General features: G+C 35.5%; 1 protein-coding gene across 2 annotated transcripts in view; it reads left to right on the forward strand.

The window, feature by feature from the left end:
* The window catches only part of ADAM9 (ADAM metallopeptidase domain 9), an 88,449-nt gene that overhangs the window by 62,071 nt on the left and 9,727 nt on the right, over positions 1–16,651 (forward strand). For both annotated transcript variants that reach the window (XR_009691644.1, XM_061134812.1), the window contains exons 16-18: positions 3,785–3,968; positions 12,598–12,678; positions 12,934–13,039. Coding sequence is in view for 1 of the 2 variants with exons in the window: in XM_061134812.1 (XP_060990795.1) it covers positions 3,785–3,968; positions 12,598–12,678; positions 12,934–13,039 (371 nt within the window). In the remaining variant the exon portion in view is untranslated. The remainder of the gene's footprint in view (positions 1–3,784; positions 3,969–12,597; positions 12,679–12,933; positions 13,040–16,651) is intronic.

The following is a 16,651-nucleotide window of genomic DNA, read 5'->3' on the forward strand; positions in this document are numbered from 1 at the left end:
TTTACAAATTAATTATTCATAGAAACTATTTCATAGAGTATTTGCAATATATCTTTCTTGATACAGAAAACAGTAGGTTGAAAGTAGTTAGAAAAACAAGAAAGTATTTCAAAAGAGGGTATATGACTATCTTGAGTAGTCTGAAAACTTGTTGTAGCACTCTTTTTGGAGAATTTTTTTGTATATTTAAATTGCATGGGAAGGCTTTATTGCCTTACTATTGCCTTAGCAAGAACAATCATTTAAAAATGATACTGCCTTAGAATAAGATAGATGCTGTAATAGGTAATTTTCTAGATAAAGGGAAAGTCAGATACAAAACCTGTCATAAGCACAGCACTTTCTAGATTCTTTTATGACGTTTAAGAAAAACCAAGGAAGACTCTTTCCTGCATTTTGGGGAGTTTGATTCATCTTGACTAACATAATTAGGCTAAATCAAAATGAGAAAAGTAGCAATTTGAAAGTTGAAGGAAGGGTGACCAGCTTAAAAAGTTGCATGCTTCTTTTTCATTGAATTTGATATATTTTGTTTTCCTTATTGTTCAGTTCATAGTATTTTCTCAGTCACATTGTGATTTCTCCTTTGACTCATGAGTTATTAAAAATGTATTGCTAATTTCCAAGTATTTGGGAGTATTCTGGTTTTCTGTTTGTTTTTGGTTTCTAGTTTAATTCCATTGAAAACATACTTGCATGATTTCAGTTCTTTTCAATTTGTTGGGATGTGAGTTACTCTCCAGCCTATGGCCTGTTTTGGTGACTGCTCCATGTCAATTAAAAAGCAAAGTATTCTGCTGCTGTTGGATATATTGTTCCATAAATGTCAAGTTAATTAATTGTCATATTCAAATCTTCTATATTTTGGGTATATGTGCATATTTATCTGTTTCCCCTTCAGTTTCTGAGAGGGATATGTGTAGATCTCAAACTATGATTATGAAGTTGTCTACTTATTTTAGTTCTGTAAATTCTTCTTGTATGTGTTTTAAAGTGTGTTCTTTGGTGCTTATCTTATTAGGTGCATACACATTTAGGATTGTTATATGTCTTCTGAAGGAACTGAATCTTTTATTATTACCAAAGTCTCTACTTTGGAATTTTTTTTTTTTTGGCAGTATTTGTCACATAAACATTTTATTTGCTTATATGACTATTTGCCTGAAGCAGTTTTTCTATTGGTGCTTGCAAGATAATATTTAAATGAATATAACAGTAAGCATCTTTTAGCTTTATTGGCTGTTTGCATTTCTTATTTTGTGAATTGCATATTTGCATCTTTGCTATTATTTTTCTGTTGAAGTTACTATCCTTTTAATGATTTGTGATCGATTTTTTAAAATATATTAAGAGTATTTATTTTTTTAAATTTATTTTTTATTGAAGGATAATTGCTTTACAGAATTTTGTTGTTTTCTATCAAACCTCAACATGAATCAGCCATTTTCTTTTAACTCTTTAATATGTCACCAAGACTATACATTAGACATTGAGTACGTTATAGAAAAATGAATTTTGGTAGGTTCCAATAGATGCTAACCGAGACCTGTTTTATTCTATGCTTTGTTTTAGAGGTTTTCATAACTAATTGTAACTAACTATGTGACATAGGCGCTTCCCTGGTGGCTCAGATGGTGAAGAATATGCCTCCAGTGCAGGAGACCTGGGTTTGATCCCTGGGTCGGGAAGATCCCCTGAAGAAGGGCATGGCAACCCACTCCTTTATTCTTGCCTGGAGACTTCAATGGTCTGAGAAGCCTGGCAGGCTACATAGTTTATAGGGTTGCAAAGAGTTGGGCTTGACTGAAGCAACTTAGTATGCATGCTTGCATGTGACATAGGCATCATTATTTAGCTCTTGTTTTTCAGATGAAGAAACTGAACTTCAGAAAGTTTAAGCACTTTACTCAGGTTGCCTTGTAAGTAAATGGTGACTTAGGAATGAATATAGGGACTTCTCTGGTGGTCCAGTGGCTAAAACTCTCTGCTCTCAATGCAGGGGGCCTGGGTTCAATCCTTGGTCAGGGAACTAGATACCACATACCAGAATTAAAGATCCCAAGTGGTGCAACTGAGACCTTGTGCAGCCAAATAAATAAATTAATTATTTTTAAAAAAGGAATAAATGTCAAGTTGGGACAAAAGAACTTAACTCTTAAGTGCAGGATGGAAGGAAGAGCAGGCTTAATAGCAGCATGTGCAAAAATCAAATAGAGGTTTTAGCTAAGGATAAATTCAAGGACATCAGTAATATAATGTAGTTTCCGTAAGAGCTACTGTCATCCTGGGCTTCATAGAAGTATAATATCTCAGTGAAGTAAATGACAGGTCATCTTGTTCTTTGCTAATCAGACTGTAACTGAAGTTTCCTGTTCCACTCCGAGCACTGTGCTTCAATAGGTAGTGAGACAAACTGGAACATACTTAAGAGGGGAGCTTCCTTGTTGCATGAGAAATAATTGTAGAATATTGCCCTGGTGAAGTAAGTCATTCGGACCTGCATGACAATTGTCCTAAAAGGTTGCCATGTAGAGGAAAGAAAAGATATTATCTGTGTGGTCTCATGTCGACCATCTGGGACCAATGAGGAAAAGTTATAGAGAGAAAGATGTTAACTCAGGAAGTAAAAGAATGTTATGATAGTGTGAGAATATTTAGGAGGTGATGAATTAGAGGAATTGAAAAACCATATCCTACAATGACTTGGTCATGATATTATAGGGGAGATTTAATAGGGTAGGTGCTTAGATCAAAAGACAAGCAATTAAAAAGAAAATTTCAGTGCAGCATCATAAGAGCTGATGTTAGGGATACTTAATGTATCATGAAGAGATATAGGAAGAACATTAACTTGCACACCCTTGGTAATAGGAATTGTAGTCAGGGAGGTCTTTGTAGAGTTCTCATACTGAATTTGAACTATGGTGTTGGAGAAGACTCTTGAGAGTTCCTTGGACTGCAAGGGTATCCAACCAGTCCATCCTAAAGGAGATCAGTCCTGGATGTTCATTGGAAGGACTGATGCTGAAGCTGAAACTCCAATACTTTGGCCACCTCATGCGAAGAGTTGACTCATTGGAAAAGACCCTGATGCTGGGAGGGATTGGGGGCAGGAGGAGAAGGGGACGACAGAGCATGAGATGGCTGGATGGCATCACCAACTTGATGGGCATGGGTTTGGGTGGACTCCGGGAGTTGGTGATGGACCGGGAGGCCTGGTGTGCTGCGATTCATGGGGTTGCAAAGAGTCAGACACGACTGAGAACTGAACTGAACTGAATACTGAATTAGTGAATTAATGGACTAATGAATTGAGTCTTTCAGTAAGTAAGTTAGCCAAGCGAAGAGCGATGGAGTTCCTTCAAGCTTGTTTAACATTACAAAATCTGACTTCTTTTTATTATAACTCAATAAAAAGATACCATTGAATTTTGGTATAATTCTGTTATTTTCTATGTAAAAGCATTTATAGAATTATATCACGTTTAAAATCAACTATATTAGTTAGACTTTTTTGAGCCCTAAGCAGATAGTGAAGAGGGATTCTTAGGTGTCAGCATCAGCGCCCCTGGTACCCTAGAATTTGCATCTTTACACGCATTTAACCTCTTGTCTTTGCCATAGTTAAAGAGAGCTACTTTGATCTCTGTTGCTGTCACACACTTTCTCTGTTGAGATTCCCTTCAGCTAAATAGAAATAAACTCTCTGTACAAAAATATATAATTTTTCTTTTGTATCTACACCAGATGCATTGTAGTTTGCATTATTTCTCTTTCTTTCCAGGAATGCTTTGTGTGGAAAGCTTCAGTGTGAGAATGTACAACAATTGCCTGTGTTCGGAGTTGTGCCTGCCATCATTCAGACTCCTGGAAAAGGCACCAAATGCTGGGGTGTGGACTTCCAGCTTGGATCCGATGTTCCGGATCCTGGCATGGTGAACGAAGGCACCAGATGTGATGTTGGAAAGGTAATAAAAATGTTTTTTAAAACAAAGTAAAAATTTAAGAAATAAAAAAAAAAAAATCATTATACAAAGCGAGTGGTTCTTTTCTGGTTATAAAAGAAATCTCTACTCATTGTGGAGATTTGGAAAAACAAAAAGCCACCAAGAATAAAATTAAGAATGGCTATACCTCCTGATGATTTACAGCCATATAAAGCTTTCTTTTCGTTTAAAATTTTTATTGGAATATAGTTGATTTACAGTGTTGTGTTAGTTTCATATAATGCATTCTTATAACTACAAAAATGATCAGTTTTTATAATGGTCACTGAGTTGGAATATTCATTATCTGCATCTAATTTGGTAGTTTCCACATTTTCATTAAAGAACCTTCTGTATCCATAAAAAGAAGCTGTAATTCTATTATTCTGATTTCTTCCTTAGAGTCATGTATTATAACCTGTTGTTTCTATGTTGTAATATATTGGGCACCTCCCCCGCCCCCCTTTCAATGTACTGTAGTTTATTAGCCAGGGTACTACTTGCTGGGACATTTAGGGAATTTTCAGGAGTGTGTGTGTGTGTGTGTGTGTGTATACATGCGTATGTGACTGTACTAGAAGTGTTGTAATGCTTGTCCTCCCCATGCTTCCTGCCTGCTTCTCTGACCACAGCTGTTTGGATCATATGTGAGCCAGGAGTTAGATGCTGAGTTACTACCAGTGGTTCTGGATGAGATGAGCTAGGCCTAATTCCATTGTGGGGGTAATACATAAGTAAAGAAAGGCAGTTAAGAGTAGAGCTGAAACTGAGAAGTCTCTGAGAGATGCTATAATGTAGGAGTAGGGCTAGAAGGGTGATAGCAAGCTTAAGGTATATAGGAGAGATCTAAGGGTGCAGGATTGTTGAACAAGTTGAAGAAACCAACTCATAGGAGAACAGAGGAGGAAAGAGCGAACACAATTGACTGATTATGGGACCATGGGACACATGAAAAAGACAGAGGGACCCTTAGGTTGCCTCAGTTTCTACAAAGTTTTCAGTTCCCATTCGGTTGTCCCTCATTCTTACAAAAAGACCCTTGTGTTTTTGTGTCTGCCTTTTCCATGGGCTTCCCTTGTGGCTCAGCTGGTAAAGAATCCGCCTGCAATGCGGGAGACCTGGCTTCAGTCCTGGGTTGGGAAGATCCCCTGGAGAAGGGAAAGGCTACCCACTCCAGTATTCTGGCCTGGAGAATTCCGTGGACTATAGCCCATGGGGTCGCAAAGAGTTGGACATGACTGAGCGACTTTCACTTTGCCATGCCATTAACTCAGCTGCTGAGTTAAATGTTGAGGTAAAGGACTTTCTAAGAAATTTTACAACATCCTGGTTGTTTTCTGAGGTTAAAGGCTACCCTAATGGGGACATATGTTTAAGGTTTTATAGGTAGTTTTGCCAAACTTCTCTTTAGAAAAGTTTTTCCCTGTTTACTTTCTGAGCAGTTTCCAATAGTAAGTGTTTCAATTCTCTATATTGTAATCAGGATTAGGTACTATTATTTTTAAACTTTCATTGGTCATTTTCTTTTTATTTTGCTCTTTCTGGACTACTAGTGACATTAAATTTTTTAATCTCCATATATTTATTCCTTTTGGTGATTTGCTTGTTAATATTCTTTGCTCATTAAAAAAATGGTGTGTTTTTCTTATCAGTTTTTAAAGAGCTGTAACTTATGTCATATAAAACTTAATGTAATACATTTTAAAAATTTATTTGCCCAGTTTATTACTTGCCTCTTTCTTTTGATTTTAATATTTTTTTCCATGTTTACTTTTTTATATAAACAAATCTATTATTCTTTTCCTTTAAGAAAGGAAAAGTAAAGAAAGTCCGACTTTACTTTCAAATTTTAAAGACTTTTCTTAGTATAGTATCAAGAGTATTATTTTCTAGGACATTTAAAAATTTTTAAATACTTCTCTTTAGTCCAGTTTGAGTGTATAGTATGAGGTTGGCATTCTTTTTCTCTTTTTATCATTTTATTCATTCAGAGATGATGACTGTATGTTGACTTCTAATGTTACTTTTTTTTTTAGAATGATTTGTTAATTGCCTACACCTCAAGTATAATCTTTTAATTTGAAATCTTATTTAAATTGCTTATTAAATTTTTATATATACTTGGGCTTGATTTCTGCTTTTTCACATCATGTCCACTGATTGGTCTGACTTCTCATATGTCAGTATTGACTTCTTTTAGTTTTTATCAGTTTTATAATGTATTTTTAATATTTGGTTATATAAGTGCCCCTTCATTCTTTTTTCATAGTTTTCTTCACTATTAATGTTCATTTATTATTACAGATGAACTTGAGATCATTTTGTCAAGGTGCCAAAAAAAAAAATTAAAAATAAAAGCGCTTTGGAATTTTGGTTGGGATCAAATCAGATTTATAAATTTGTAATGGGAAAAAAGTGACATCTTTACATTATTTAGTCTTCTAATAGAAGAACATGGTATGTCTCTCAATTTCTTGGGGGTTGTGTTTTAAAGCTTTAGTTATAAAGCTCCTTTTCATTTTTTTGTTATTCCTAGGTATTTTATATTTTCATTGCTATTATGAATAACACAGATTTATCTTACTATGTTTTCTAATTTGTTATGTTACATTTTTAATTTGTTTTTATTGGTAAGAGAAGCTATTTTGTTTATGTTTTATTGGCTATTATTGATATTCAGAAAAATATGTTCACTTGTGTATATTTACTTTGTCACCAGCCATACACTTAGTGTTACAAATTTTTATTATTGTAATAGAATTTTTTAGGTAAGCTGTTATCTGTAAATGATAGAAAGTTGATTTCCTTTCTGATACTTACAATTTGAATTTTTTTCCTGTGTAATTACAATGGTAAAACTTGCAGGATAATTTTAAATAATAATCATGATAGTGTACTTTGTCTTCTTGTTAACTTGACTGGGAATGCATGCAGTCTTTCAGGGTTATATGTGATTTTGACTGTTGGCTTGGGATAGATAGTGTTTTTCATTTAATGGAGAATCCTTTTAATTGTAATCAGTAAGAAGAAAAGAACAAATAGTTTTAAAATTTTATAAGTATTTTCCAGTAGCTGTTTAAATAATCACTACATATTTTCCTTTGACTTGTTCATATACTGAGTTATGTTGATAAATTCCGTGACATTAAATTGTCTTTACAACCCTGGAGCAAACACTGATAATGTAGATTTATTTCTTAGTCTTTGTGCTGGTGAATATACTATCATATTTCTAAAGCTGTCCACTTACGCTTTTTTAACTGATGAAAATTTACTCTGTGGATTTTAGTCAGTACTCTTAAATTTCACAGAAACTCAACGAAGACTGAATTAAATCATAGCAGGAAATTTACTGACTCAAACCACAGAATCAAATATAGAGCTTTGGAACCCAGAATCTCAGATAATGTTCCTGTGGTTCTTTTACTGTTTCTTTCATCTTTGTTTTCCATTGTTGTCCCCTGCAGCCAAGCCTAGCTTTATTAAAATACAATTGATATGTAACATTGGGTAAGTTTGAGCTGTACAATGTAATGATTTGATATATATTGTGAAATAATTAGCACAGTAAGCTTAGTTAACACATCTATCACCTCACATACATTTTTTTTGGGTGAGAACATTTTGAGATTTACTCTTACCAACTTGCAAGAATATAATACAGTATTACTAACTGTAATCACCATGCTGAATATTAGATCTCCAGAACTTATTCATCTTATAATTGAAAGTTTATACCTTTTGACCAATATCTCTCCATTTCTCCCATTCCCTGGCAACTACCCTTCCATTCTCTGAGTTCAGTTTTTTAAAAAATTCCATATATAAGTGAGATCATATGGAATTTATTTTTCTCCATCAGACTTATTTCTCTTAGTCTGAATGCCCTGAAGTTCCATCCATATTGTTGCAAACGGCAGGACTGGTTGTTCAGGAGTGTGTTGTTTAATTTTCAGTTTTGTGAATTTTCCAGTTTTCCACTAGTTATACTACTGTGGTCGAAAAAGAAACCAGATAGGATTTCAATCTTCTTAAGTCTTGCTTTGTGGCCCAGCATATGGTTTATTACATGGAATGTTCTGTGTGTGCTTAAGAAAAATATATATTCTGCTGCTGTTGCATGAAATGCTCTGTATATATCTTTTGGTCTATTTTGGTCTATAGTGTTCTTCAGGTCTTCTGTTTCCTTATTACATTTCTGTATGCATCATCCATCCAGTATTGAAACGGAAGTCCCCTATACTGTTATTGTATTGCTGTCTATTTCTCCCTTCAATTCTGTTATTATTTGCATTAAATGTTAGATGCTCCAATACAGGGTGCATATATACTTGTAATTGTTACATACTCTTGATGAATTGACCCCTTTATCAGTATATAGTAACTTTCTTTGTCTCTTGTGATTGATTTTGTCTGAAAGTGTATTATCTGTGATACAACTGTTACTACTCCTGTTCTCTTTTGGTTACTATTTGCATGGAATATCTTTTTCCATCTCTTTACTTTCAACTGGTACATATCCTTAAAGTTAAAGTGAATCTCCTGTGGGCAACATATTGTTAGATCTTTTTTCTTTTTTTAAAAAATATATTCAATCACTTTGTGTCCTTTGTTTTAGGAATTTAGTTCATTTATGTTTAAAGTAACTATTGATAGGTAAAGACTTTAACTGTTATTTTGTTAAATGTTTGTTGCCTGTTTTGTAGTTTTTTTGTTCCTCCCTTTCTGTTTTGTGACACATTTTATTGTAGTGCATGCTTTAATTCCTTTATCTTTTGTGCATCTACTATAAGTTTTTTTTCCCTTTTATTGGAACTTTATTAGTTTCCTTCGGTGATGTCGTATTTGCTTGATTTTTCCACATAGCCTTGCATTGGTGTCTGTGTATTTGAAGGGGGTAAACACCTCTTCCAGTCTTTACAGAAAGGTTTCAGCTGGTAAAGACCTCTTGTCTATTTTGTGTGCAGATGGGATTATCTCTGAAATCTTAGTCTGCCTGGTTTGGAGCTGGTTTCAGATCTGTCTCTAGATATGCAGTGGGACCTGTGGTTGATGAACTTTTTATCAGGAATTTGGTAGGGTATGGGTGCTAACAGGTCCCTGGGTATATTGAACTGCCCTTTTCAGGAGGTAGCCCCAAGACATGGTCCACAGTTGGGTCCTGAAACAGCAGGCCTATTACCAATTGCATGGATGGCTGGAGCTCCTATCAGGTACCTGAGAAGGCTACTGTCTGTTCACTAATTGGGTCCCTGGATGGGCAGGACTGGTTTGTGGACTGTGATTGAAATGGACTGGAATGAAATCCCAGGAGCTGTTTCATATTTTGCAGCCAAAACTGAAGTCTGTAGACCTGGTTCTTGAGGCATGGATATTGGATATGCATGTCCCCAGCGAGGTACTTGGATGTGCTGGGCTGCTTCCTGACCTTGGCTTGAGGGGCTGGAACTGATTGTAGGAACAGTTCAGGATCTCATGAAGTACAGGCATGACTGTCTCCTCTCTGTTGTCTATTCATACAAGGGAACTGATCCTATTGGACCAGGGTTTCACCATCATGACCTCAGCACACCCTAATTACATACCTTCAGATGTCACCACACATGGATTAGGGCTTCAGCATAGGTGTTTTGAGGGGAACCCAAACATTGAGTGTCACAGTCACTAGAATAGACTTCAGTTAATAGAAGTAGAGAAATACCCGTCCTTGTCTCATGCCCATGTAGCTTTTGCTGTTGGGTTGTGCCTTGCGCTCAGTGGGCTAAAGTGTGGTTTACCTCAACATGTGTACAGCTTGGTTGTTTATGGTTTGAATATAATAGAGAAATAATTGGTCAAGGTTCTCCAGAGAAACAGAACCATTAGGTTGTGTGCGTGTGTGTGTGCGTATGTGTGTGTGTATAAGGTTTTTTAAAAAATAAGGCATTAGCTTACACAATTATGAAAGATAACAATCCCAAGATCTGCAGTGGGCAAGTTGGAGACCCAGAACAGCCTGATGGTGTACTTCCTGCTCAAAGGTTAGCGAGTTTGAGTCCCAGAAAGAGTTACGATTCAGTCTGAGTCCAGAGGCAAGGAAAAAAAAAAACAACCAGTGTCCCAGTTAGAAGGCAGGCAGCAGGAGAAATTCTCTCTTATTTGGAGGAGGGTGAGCCTTTTAGTTTTATTCATGCCATTAACTAATTGGACAACACCAACATAAGGAGGGTAACCTGCTTTACATTTGATCAACTTACGTGTTAATCACATCCAAAAATGTCCCACAGAAACATCTAGAATAATATTTGATCAAATATCTAGGTACCCTGTAAGCCAGTCAAGTTGATGCATGAAATTAACGTCACAGGTCCACATCTTGTTAGCTTGGGGTCCTTATGCATCTCCTTAAATTATACATAATCTTCAACATGATAACAGTCTTTGAAATAATCTTGAAGACAATAGCATGGTCATAATTTTGCATAACATGGTGGAACTGTGTACAAATATTGTTATCTCGTGTGTAACCGAAAATGCACTAAATCCTACCTTGAGGAGAAGATTAATTCTTTGGCCACTGTGTACTTTTCTTGATGTCTTGTAACTTAAATCCTGTCATGTAAAGTTAGCAATACTTAAATACTGTGATATAAAGGTAATACATTGTATGTTACCTGAGGGACTAAGAGAAGAAAAAGGTATTTGATACACGTACACATGCACATGTTTATAACAAAGTGAGGGAATGGTCATGATAATTACAGTTTTCATTTCTGTAATATAGTTATAGCTGATGTTATATTTGTGTTTTGTTTTTGGCCGCACCATGTGGCTTATGGTATCTTAGTTCCCCAACCAGGGATCGAACCCATGCTTCCTGTAGTGGAAGCACAGAGACTTTACCACTGGACCACTAGGAAAGTCCCTATAGCTGGTATTTTTTAACTGTCTTCTTCCCTCATTCTTTATTCTCTTTGTTTTCAGCAAGGACTTCAGCTGATTAGGGTTCTTTACTTGGCAGGATGCTGTAAAACCCTCTTTCCTGAAGGCTCTAGACTGTTAGTAGTCCTGTCAGGATTGGGTGGTTGTAATTTTCTACTGGTCTTTATAATGGTCATACTAAGAAACACCCTAAGGGATCTCCTATATTCCACACATACTCTTCCTTATTTCATTGTGGAATAACAATCCAGTTTTCCCTTGGGAATGGATCAGTCACGTCAGCCCACAGTAACTTCCTTCTTTGTTCATTCAGAGGCCTGAGGAATCTGAAGTGAGTGGGTGGCAGTCTTAACTTACAGTTCAGTGGAATCACTGACGTGTTTCCTGATGGAAGCATTCTTCCCTCTAGAATTAAGACTTTTAGATTAACTATAGAGCATAAAGTCGTGGGAGCAGGGAGCAAACATTTTGCTAGTGGATCACTAAGAGAAATAGTGAGTGGTGCCACTCCACTCCACGCCTTGATTCCTGGACCTCTGTCTTATACAGGCAGACACATAAAAGTAATCATTACAGTCAGTTAGAACAAGTTATTGCAAGTTCAGAGTGAAAATATGAATTGGAAAAAAACCTATAAAAGATGCTGGATGGCAATATTCATTTATCCTGTTTGTCTGCCAATTTCTCTCAAAATATAAAGGAACTAATTAGGGAATAGATTCCAAAGTGTGAAGTATGTGAGACTGCATCAGTAGATAAAAATTTCAACAGGTTTTGAAAAATTGAAAGAGGAAAGAAAGTAGTTTGCCAGAGTAGTAGGACCTACAACTTACAGTGCAGACTGATAGAGTGTGAACAAAGAGCCTGTATCTTAGCCTGGCAGAACCCGAAACAGATTGGTGATTTGGAAACAATGGTTATAGCTGAGAGGGGTGGGGGAAAACATGATATTGAAAATGGACTTACATTTAGTCGACTGATGGAGAAGCTAGTCCTTCTGTCTGTCTGCTTCTCCTGTCTTGTCAACAAAGCAACGAGTTGCCTATTACCCTAGGAGCAGGTTGGAGATGAGAAGATAAGATTTTTGATATTAGTTGGTCATCCTCCTAGGAGATGTCTGTCTCCCTCTCCTAACCCTAGTACACTGTTCATCTTCATGCATATATAACTGAACTATAGATTTATTGTTATATAAAGTTGGAAGATTTTGTGAGGAAGCTGAACAGAAAGATGTTCAGAACAGAACAGAAAAGAGAGAAATGAGAGAAAAGATAAAAGGCTGCAAGGGTGAAGTAAAGATTTAAAAATCCAGCTAATTTAAATCTCTAATTTAAAGAAAGAAAATGTAAATGAATAGTTGTGGAGTTTCAGAGCCTTTTCTATAGTAGTGGGATTATCTCTGATTTGAAAAAATCCATTTGTGAATATTTTACTTTAGATTTTCACATGTATGTTTGTATAGAAGGACAGATTATAGTTTTGCTTTAGGCCTTTGTGTCATCTTTGTCCTTTTTGATTGTTAGTTCTATGTCAGTTAATTTCATCAAATATGCAGTATGGGAATTAACTATTCCTTAAAAGTGTGAAAGAATTCACCAATGAAATAATCTACACCCAGGTCTTTTTCCCCCCCTGGCTAGTTTACTAATGTGTTCAAGTTTTCTTTACTCACTACTTCTTTTTCTTTCAGATCTGTAGAAATTTCGCATGTGTAAATGCTTCTGTTCTGAATTATGACTGTGACATTCAGGAAAAGTGTCATGGACATGGGGTAGGTAATAGTCTCTTTTGGTTTGTTCATGAAAGTAGTGCTTGAATAATGAGAGTTCTCGGTGAGGATTCTCAGTGAGATTTCTTGAGGTTTTTAGATATTGGGGAATTCAGATACCTGATAAATTCTTCATTCTTAAAAAGAATGTCTATGGATTTGCATGAATTTAGTCTTTTCTCTTGGCTTCTATGCTTGAGTTCATGATTTAGAACGTCATTCACAATTAATGAAAGTGGTATTTTGATTGTTTTGAAGGTATGTAATAGCAATAAAAATTGTCACTGTGACAATGGCTGGGCTCCCCCCAACTGTGAGACTAAAGGATACGGAGGAAGTGTGGACAGTGGACCTACGTACAACGGCAAGTAGTATAGGGGAAAATGAGTGTGATCTCTCTCTGGTCCATGTCAGAAATTGGGCATCCTTGTACCATCCCCTCACTTCCCACATCAGTTAATCTGTTTGTGTCTTTATATTTAAAGTGGGTTTCTCATACACAGCATTTAGCTGGGTCTTGGCCCTTTTTTTTTTTTTTTTTTAACTCGGCCAGTTTCTGCCTTTTAATTGAGTTGTTTTGGCCAATTATATTTTGTTTGATTATTGATATGCTTGGGTTTAAATCTAACATCATGATATTTTTCTATCATAGTCTCCCTTCATATGATATTGTGCCATTTCAGGATGCTTCTATTTCTGTCCTCCTGGCTTTTGTACTGTATTATCATACTGTGTATGTTTTTAACCTATAATACATTGTTATCACTTTTGCTTTAAGCAATTGATTATTTTAAAAAGAAATTTAGATAATAGAAAAGGCCTTTATATTTACCTACATAGTTACCATTTCTGGTGCTCTTCTTTTTTGTGTAAAGTCAGATTTCCATGTGGTATCATTCAGTTTCTGCTTGAAGGACTTCTTTTCACATTTCTACCAGTGAAAAATTTACTTTTAGCTTTCTTATATCTGAAAAGGTCTTCATTTTGCCTTCCTTCTTGAATAATAACTAGGTAAAGAATTCTAAGGTGACAGTTTATACCACTTTTACTTCTTCAAAGATGTTCTTACGTTGTCTTCTGACTTGCATTGTTTTTCCTGAGAAATCTGTCATCTTTTTTTTGTCTTCCGTTTGTAGTGTGTCCCCCCCCCCCCCCAACCCCCCCCGGCCCCCGGTTGCTAATTAGATTTTATTTCTAATTTTTAGTGTTTGATTACGGTGTGCTTGGGGTTTCTTAAACTTTCTGGATTTGTGCTTTTTTCTTTAAATTTGGGAAAAGTGTGGTCATTATTTCTTCAAATATTTTTTCTTTCTTTTCTTTCTCCATCCCTCAGGGACTCCAATTATATGTATATTTGGCTACTTGGAGTTCTTTCACTTCTCAGTGTTTTGCCTTGATTAAAAAAAATTCTTTATTCTTTGTGTTTAATTTTGGATAGTTTCTATTATTCTTCAAGTTTACTCTTCTTCTGTGAGGTCTGATCTGCTATTAAGTCCATCCAGTGTATTCTTTATCTTTGATATTGAAGTTTTTATCTCTATAAGTTCTATTTCTCCCTCCCTTTTCTTTTCCTTTCTTTCTTTCTTTCTCTTTCTTTGCCTTCCTTTTTTCTTCTCTCCCATCCCTTCCCTTCCTCCCTTTCTTTCTTCTTTCCTTCCTTTTTTGTCTTTACGTAGCATGTTCAATCTTTACTCTAGCTTCTTGAATATGTAGAATACAGTTATAGTAATATCTAATGTCTTTGTCTACTAATTCTGTCACCTGTATCATTTCTTAGTTTTTATGAATTAATCTTCTCCTCATTCGGGTCATATTTTTTCTGCTTCTTTGCATGTCTTGTAACTTTTCTACTGAATTCCAGAAACTGAATTTTGCCTGTTGGATATTAGGTATTTGGGGATTTCTGCTGATGAGCTTTGGATATAAGCTTAAGTGGGCTTAAGTTACTTGGATCTAGTACAGTCCTTTAGAACCTTTTTTAAAGCTCTTTTGGGGGGGGCCTGAGCAGCGTTTAGCCTTGGATTGATTTTACCCCATTACTGAGGCAAACCCTTTCTGTTTGTTCTATTCAATGCCGTTAACTATGGAGTTTTCCACTAAAAGTGGTAGGAACAGGCATTCTTCCTAGTCCTGTGTGAGTTGTGTGTGGGGTTTGTTCCCACTGATCCTTTCAGGTGATTCTTTCTCTGGCTTCAGGTGATTTCCTTACATGCATACATTGATCGGTTCTCCACTGAGTATCTGAGGGGAACTCTCTGCAGATCTTTCAAGTTTTGTCTGTGCAGCTTTCTCCTTTCTGGTACTTTGCCTGTGAACTCTAGTTATCTTGGCTTCTTCCTCAACCAGAATCCATTCCTCACCTCAAGGAAACCACTGGAGTTTCCTTAGGTTCCCACATCCCTCATCACAATCTGTTAACTTTCCCTAGGCAGGAAACTGGGGCAATTGTAGAGCTCACCTTGTAAAGCTCTAAGGGATCACTGCTCTTCATTGCCCTATGTCCAATGTTGTGAAAATCATTGCTTTAAGTGTTTTGCTTGGTTTTCTGGTTGCTATAGCTAGCAGGATAAATCTGGCCCCTGTTACCCCATTTTGGCTAGAAGTGGAAGTCAGAACTATACATTTGAATTCATTGATGGATTGTGTTATGACTTGACTTAGCTGTTATCTAATTATTTGACATTTAGGTTGTTTCTAAGTTCTTGATATGCACTGATGACATTGTAGTGTACATCTTAATACTTATACATTTTCCCCAACTGAAGCATAAATTGCCATAATGAGATTATTAGATTGAAGGCTATAATCCTTTTTATGGTTCTTGATAAAAATTCCAAATGAGCTTGTGTAATGCCACTGACAGTATGAAGGTGCCAATTTTATTTATTTATTTATGAAGGTGCCAATTTTAATATAACCTGGCCAGTGTTGCTTTAAATTTGGTCTTTTTCTTATTAGATATAAAATGATACATCAAATTGGCTTTAAGTTTTCATATTTTTATTTTTAATTGTGTTGAGTATTTTATGTAGTTTCATATAACTTTTATTTTTTATTTATTTATTTTTTTCATATAACTTTTAAAACGAAGTTTTGGTACTTTTACAAATTTAAAATTAGGATTATTTCACAGTTTACCACTTATGTTCGTATATACTATATTCTTTCACTGAAGAACATGAAGCAGACAAAATTAATGTTAATTAATGAGTTTTTAAAATTATGAGACTTAAAGTCCATAAGCCACAAAAAATAAGATTGATAAATTTTTAGCTACCTTGGAATAATAAAATTATGCATGGAGAAAAGCATTGTACCATAAGACAAATGACAAAATGGGAAAAATATTGCCAACTTATATCATAGACAAAACTTTTCTCCCTAATAGATAAAGGACTTTTAGAAACTGAGAAGAAAAAAAAAAACCCTATAGACCAATAGAAGAGTAGTCAAAGGACTGAGAAGAAAAAGAAATACAGTATTTCCTTAAATATGAAAAGTTGCTCAAATCATGGTATAAAAAGATAAATCCAAATTAAAATAATGAAAGTTATAAGTTTTCACCTGCCAGTTTGGCAAAAATGCAGTAGTTTGTGGGTGAGGTTGTGAGGAATTCTTGTACATTGCTGGCTAGCATGCTAACTTTTTCAGAAAATTTATCTTATTGAAATATAGTTGATTTACAATGTGTTAATTTCTGCTATACAACAAAGTGATTCAGTTATACATATATGAATATATACATTCTTTTTATGTTCTTTTCCATTGTGATTTATCACACGATATTGAATATAGTTTCCTGTGTTATATGGTCAGTTAAGTTTAGTTATTCAGTTGTGTCCAACTTGTTGCAACCCCATGGTCTGCAGCATGCCAGGCTTCCCTGTCCATCATCAACTCCTGGAGCCTGCTCAAACTCATGGCTATCGAGTTGGTGATGCCACCCAACCATCTCATCCTTTATTGTCCCCTTCTC

This window comes from Dama dama, chromosome 32 (assembly GCF_033118175.1).
Source record: "Dama dama isolate Ldn47 chromosome 32, ASM3311817v1, whole genome shotgun sequence".
In the NCBI taxonomy this organism is placed as follows: Eukaryota; Metazoa; Chordata; class Mammalia; order Artiodactyla; family Cervidae; genus Dama; species Dama dama.